The sequence below is a fragment of the Parasteatoda tepidariorum genome, chromosome 7, assembly GCF_043381705.1.
Source record: "Parasteatoda tepidariorum isolate YZ-2023 chromosome 7, CAS_Ptep_4.0, whole genome shotgun sequence".
NCBI classification, from domain to species: domain Eukaryota; kingdom Metazoa; phylum Arthropoda; class Arachnida; order Araneae; family Theridiidae; genus Parasteatoda; species Parasteatoda tepidariorum.
In genome coordinates, this window is record NC_092210.1 from 3,488,704 (window position 1) to 3,494,879 (window position 6,176).

The 6,176-nt window shown below is 29.5% G+C and overlaps 1 protein-coding gene across 1 annotated transcript in view; it reads left to right on the forward strand.

Moving 5' to 3' along the window:
* Positions 1-6,176, forward strand: part of LOC107454571 (nose resistant to fluoxetine protein 6-like) — a gene marked incomplete at both ends in the record, with an annotated part of 51,349 nt that overhangs the window by 15,415 nt on the left and 29,758 nt on the right. Inside the window, 2 exon segments of the mRNA XM_071183003.1 lie at positions 1,869-1,977; positions 3,405-3,492. Coding sequence (XP_071039104.1) covers positions 1,869-1,977; positions 3,405-3,492 — 197 coding nt within the window.

Genomic DNA, 6,176 nt, shown 5'->3' on the forward strand with positions numbered 1-6,176 from the left:
TCCTAATAAGAAAATTTATAATAGATCATGCGCGTGGAAATTATTAGTAATATATATAATCTGAAACTGCCTGCGTAACCTTTCGTGGTTTTCCACTCCATGTAATGCTAATGCAGGTTAGTTCCATCAAAAAGTTCCCCGCGAAGACGAATTTCTCCCAATACTTGATCCAGGCATTCCCTTGTCTTCTGTATTGGGTTCAAAGTTACAAGACTACGGAGTTGAACATTAGTGATCGTAAACACAAAATTGGATTGGCTGTTCAACGAAGGTTATAAAATTATAAACTACATTAATAAATAACTTGTAATCGTGATTACAACTTAGAACTATCTTAATGACACGTAACCAAAATACATAATTACTTGCAATCATTATTACCCGTAGCATGATTACAAGTAATCAAAATTTAAGATTAAAAATCATCTACCTGCATGTATTAAAATTAAGGGTACAGGGGACCTTCAAATTTGAAAAAAAGTGACCATAATTTCGATTTGGAGATTTTTATTATTTCAAAAAATAGACGTTATAAGCTTTCAAAAAAAAAATTTTGGAAATCGAACCTTTTCTTACTGAGTTATGAGGATTTTAATTAGGCCACGCCAATTTGTTTACATTCAGAAAACAGAAGTCAGTAGCTTGAAGCAGCCGATTTTTTTAGTTTCGTTTTAAGCTAAAAGAGCTTTATATTATTCAAAATACAAGAAAATTAGTGATGATCAAAATTATGTAAGATTAGAAGGACCCTTCTATTGTGCTGGAGGATTTTAAGAAAATTTTCTATATTTGACTCGCACACAATTAGTTTTTACATTTACATTTGAATCAATGTTTCATTCTTCGTTTGATATATCATTCATATTTTTTAAAATAAATTAATTTCATGCTTACTTACTTATTTTATGTTATTACTTTAGTGAATTTATTTGCACTAAATTTTGAATAAGTAAATATGCTTGTTGAGTACGTTTGTGTATTTCTTTTCATAGGCACATATTAAGTTGAATTTTCATCCATTTCAACATAATTATGGAGATAAAAGTACAGATATATGCTTAATTAGTCATTTTTCAGATATTATACACAGCTAATAGTGCTATTTTAAATACATTTAAAAAAATGCTATTTTCTCAAAATGAAATTTTTACGGATTTTTGTGTTTTCGAAATGCTCTATTTGTCTCAATTTTTTTTTTTTTTTTTTTTTTTTTTTTTTTTTTGGTTGAAACTTGTTTTATGTGTACTATGTATGTATGTAATTAAAACTTACCATGTTTTGTCACCTAGAATTTTGATAAAATTTGTTTAAAGTAAAAAAAGTTTTAAGATTTTTAAAATTTTCATGAAATGCATAAAAAATTTGTTTTTTGAGCTAGAGCAATATAATTAGCCACTGAATGATGGTAACTTTTATTTGGAAATCAAAAATGAGTCATATAAAAAAAGTATGATTCTGCGGTGAATTTTAAGCCGCATGGAGTGTTTTGACCTTATCGGATTTTATGCTATTTTAAAAGTTCAATACCTTTAAAAATTATTAATCAAATTACATGAAATTTTGTATACAGCTTTTTAAAGATATTATGAGTAAATACTATGAGCTTCATAAATGTAGCATAAAAACTCTGAAAGTTGGTTTTTAAGGTACCCTTAAGTGTTACTCTCAGATTTCAATTTGTAAAAAAAAATAGTCATTGTGAGATATTGTTTGTGATTTCCTTTTGAAATAATTAACCTGCAAAACCTTGAAAGTAAATACAATTCCTATAATAACAATTGCTATTTCTGATAATTAAAATAAATAATTTCAATGCATTCTCACTTTTAGAAAAATATTATATATGTAGTTTTATTTTTTTTTTGTAGATCAGACACGATATTGAAAACGACTTACCACTAAGATTTGGTTTCTATGGCGGAATTTGCATGCCATCATCATGCACTGATGAAGACCTAAACAAAGCGATCAGTACTCGTAAGATATTGTTTATTCACAAATTAAATCTTTGAATATGTATATGTTAACCGTGGATGACCGAAATCAAGAGAATGTCGACTTTCACCGTCAACAATCACATAGTCACTTTGGTGAATGTTCTAAATATTTGTTATATCCGATTTGATATTCATTTATTCTTAGATATTATTATATTTAATCGGTACTTTAATATCTGCTGAGGATAGATGAGGAGAAACATCAGTGTTCGGAGTACCGTTTAAATGCATACCGGGAAGTGGCACTTGATCTTAAAAAACACTGATGGATGTAGGGCATACCGGGCAAATGTATATGGGGCAGTGGCATTTAACTAGACCTAATATATATTACCAAAGGGACTATGTGATTGTCAACATTCTCCGGTGGAAGTCATTCACTGTAACATATACATTATCCCCCACCTTTTTGAAATTTGAGACCAGTTATAATTTTTTCAAGTGTTTACTATTTTACTTATAACTTTATTTGCATAAACCTCCCATGAAAATTGTGACATATTTTTAGACTTTTCCTCACTATATATTACAAAAAAGCAGATTGATCTATTTTTATTCAAAAAATGCAGGTATCCAGCTTTTTAACCTCTTATTTTATGTTGAGATTTAAAATCACTACAGTTGGATTTTTATGAATCATCTGCTCTATACCAGTAATAAAGTTAATTAGATTTTATGCCTATTCAAATTATTACCATTTTTTCTTCTAACTCTGTATATAATACTATTTATAGAGTCAAATGTTTAACAATCATGCACAATGGAGCTAGGCGTATAATACAGTAGAAACATAAATAATATCTAAAAACCTGTGTTGTTCAAAAAACATTATTACAGTAATCAATTACTGGTAATCATGATCACAGCCTATCATGATTTTGATTACAAATGTAATAGTAAATACAATTATAAACTACAGTAATAAATAACTTGTTATCGTGATTACAACTTAGCATTATTTTGATTACTCGTAACCAAAATATATAATTACAGGATTTCAAGTAATCAAAATATAAGGTTAAAAATCACTTGCCGTTTTATCTTCTAATTCTGCTTACAATATTGTTATTTTTTTTGCGGTATTTTCAATAATTTTTTTTTAAATATATCCTTCTGAAACCCCGGAGCATAAATGCCATGTCTTTATATCTAGAAAGTGAGTTTGTCTCATTTCTTGCCTCGATAGTTTCTTGCTTTCTAAGTTGGGTTTTAAGTCACAAGAATTCAATGCCATTTAATACATGGTTTTACGCTGCAGATAAATTAAAATAAAATACAGACTGTTTATGAAATATTTTGAGTTTTTTCCTCCTTAAAAAATCTTTTTCAGTTACTGATATAGATTAAACAAATACTTGATACTATTGTCAATAACTAAATTGATTTTCATACAGTTTCTTTTCTCAGTTTCAGAACCGTTGAATTTAGATGTTAATCTCACGGACTGTCAGGTAGAGGAACCTCTAAGATTACCTGCTTCAGCAATACTTTTTATGTAAGTATATTATATAGATCAAAATAGAATGAAATACTTTAAAGTTTGTAACATGAACGTCTTCTGATGATATATTAGATTCCTTGAATATAATATACAGGGTGTTTCCTAAAGACCACTCCTAATATATATATATATTTTAACCTTTTGAAAAATGGAGGAAGAAACTTATACGCATTAGAAAGCCCGCATTTCCTAGCAATGGAGAAAAAACAATAGGGCGTTACTGATTTATATGACTGTTTGGAACATTTTAGTAGGAATAAATATGACTTTTTGCATCGATACGTAGTAATGTAATCAGGTATGTACGCTACATTAAAAATAAAACAAATCGGCAATGTCAATAACTGAATGGAGAGAAGTGCAAATTTCCTAGAATGGTTAAAAAAAATTAACAGTTGCCTGAAAAATTTCAGTTTCAAATGCGAATTTACCAAACATTTTTTTTTTAATACGAATGATACCATATTATCAACCACTTAAAAATTTTAATACTATCAACTGAAAAATTGCACAGAATTATTAGAACATTTTTAGGATTAAATCCGAAAATAAAGCCTCTTATGGCAAAGAGGTCAACGCTATTTTATCAAGACAAAGCAAAATCACCCCAAGTCGATAGTTATGATACCAAAACTTTCAATTGCATTTGAGCTCTCAAATAGTACTTCACCCAATTATACAATTACTAGACGCACTGAAAGATTCTATGTAAAATCTTAATTTTCAAGTGATACTATACAGCTTTATTGTTTTTACGCCGCTGAAACCGGTTTGAATTAGTTTAACTTCGTGCATCAATTGGTTAACATTGCAATGCAATACGTTAAAAATAAACACAAATAGGAAGTATATTAAAAATCTCCTGAAAAAAGCCCATTTCATGTACGTTTAAATATAAAAGTATTGCCTATAAACTCGTGCAAAACATGCAATTATTAAAAAACTGCGGTGCGTCTAATCATTTGGTATAATTATTATAATATAATACCTCATATAATAATTATTCTATATTTATATAATATATCGTCTAATTTATCTAATCGTCTAATTTATATTATCCATCGTCCAATTTAACCAATAGATACAGGAACGTAAACAAGTGCAAACGGCGTCAAAACAATAAAGCTGTATAGAGTATCACCTGATAATTAAGATTTCACATCGAATCTTATAGTGCGTCTAATCATTTGGCCACAGACTGTACATTATCGAGATATGGTGACTATTTTATTACCTATTTACAAAATAAAATGGTACTCCTTTATAATAAAATTGACTAAGAGAAACGTTTAAAGTCACAAATAGTAAAATTTATTTAAAAAAAACTCAAAAGCGTTTCACTGTCACACTTTCATTAGTAGTAGGTAGGAGCAACATCTTTTCCCTTTTCTCAAAGAAGCTACACCAGGAATCTCCATATGACACTCCATACAAATGTCGTCTAGAAAACTGTAGTGCATTTCTCTTTTTTGTTTTCTAACTGAGAAAAGCTATTTAATTACTAGAGACATTTAGGTAAGGATACGTCACTGTGAAAGAAGATTATTATTTTTAGTCTCAGAGTTCTTGACCGATTATTTACTAAAATATATTTATTGTTTATGCTTATGATATGCCATATAAGAAAAATCACTTGTTGATTTAAATCATAGAGTGTGAGTTGCTGAGCTGGACGTGGCTGATTATGAAAGTAGAAAAACAATCTTTATTGTTTGTAAAAATCAGTAATAGTTCGTTTTACAAAATGCGATTAATAATATCTTGCCATAGAAGCCTATTGTTTTCTCATTAATTTTTGCCATAAACCTAGGATGAACTTTTCTTCACAAAGTACCTTAGGAGTTTGCCATACATCCGCGGCAACAGTTCTCCATACCTCTATGGCATAAGGCTGTTGACTTAACCAGAAGGATGTTGATTAAGTTCAAGAAACTTGAGGAAGAAGAGAAAAGAAAGTTCAAGAAGAAGTAATATAAACAGAAATTCGAGGAAAAATGAAAAAAAGCTCGAAAATTGTCATGAAAAAAGAAATAAATGATGATATTCTATAGAACTTGTCTTGCCGTTGACTTGACCACAGTAGAAATTACAGAAATTGAAATACTGTTTTTTCAATTCACACCGTTTCACAATTGAAGTCAATTTTAAATAAACAAAAATTTCTATTAAGATGGACAAAATTATTTGAAAAGTACTATTGTGTTTGCAGGATTGGCTTAAGTAATTCAGTGACAGAAAAAAGTTCTGGAGTGACAGAAAAAACACATTAGCTTCCCTCATCCCACACATTTTAATGAATTAGTGGTATAGTGTGTTTCCATTAGCTTATTATATATGTAAGGTATATAAGCTCCTTCATAAGCTCACTATAACTATATGACGGGTTCCCACTAGATACGTGTATGGGTCCTATAATTTAGCTATATATACACTCTATAACAAAAAAAATCGACGCACCAAGAAGGAGTTGTCCGATTGAAACAAAAATTGGTGGCAATGCACAGAATGGTAAATGATTTAAATTTCAGAACAATTGAATAATTTATTGCAGAGTTACAGTAACAAGTTCAATAAGGTGTTGACCCGCCTCTAGCCTGGATGCAAGCTGCCACACGGCGTGGCATAGACCGATAAAGCTCCCGGATGGTCTCTTGCGGTATTTCCTGCCAAATTCGATC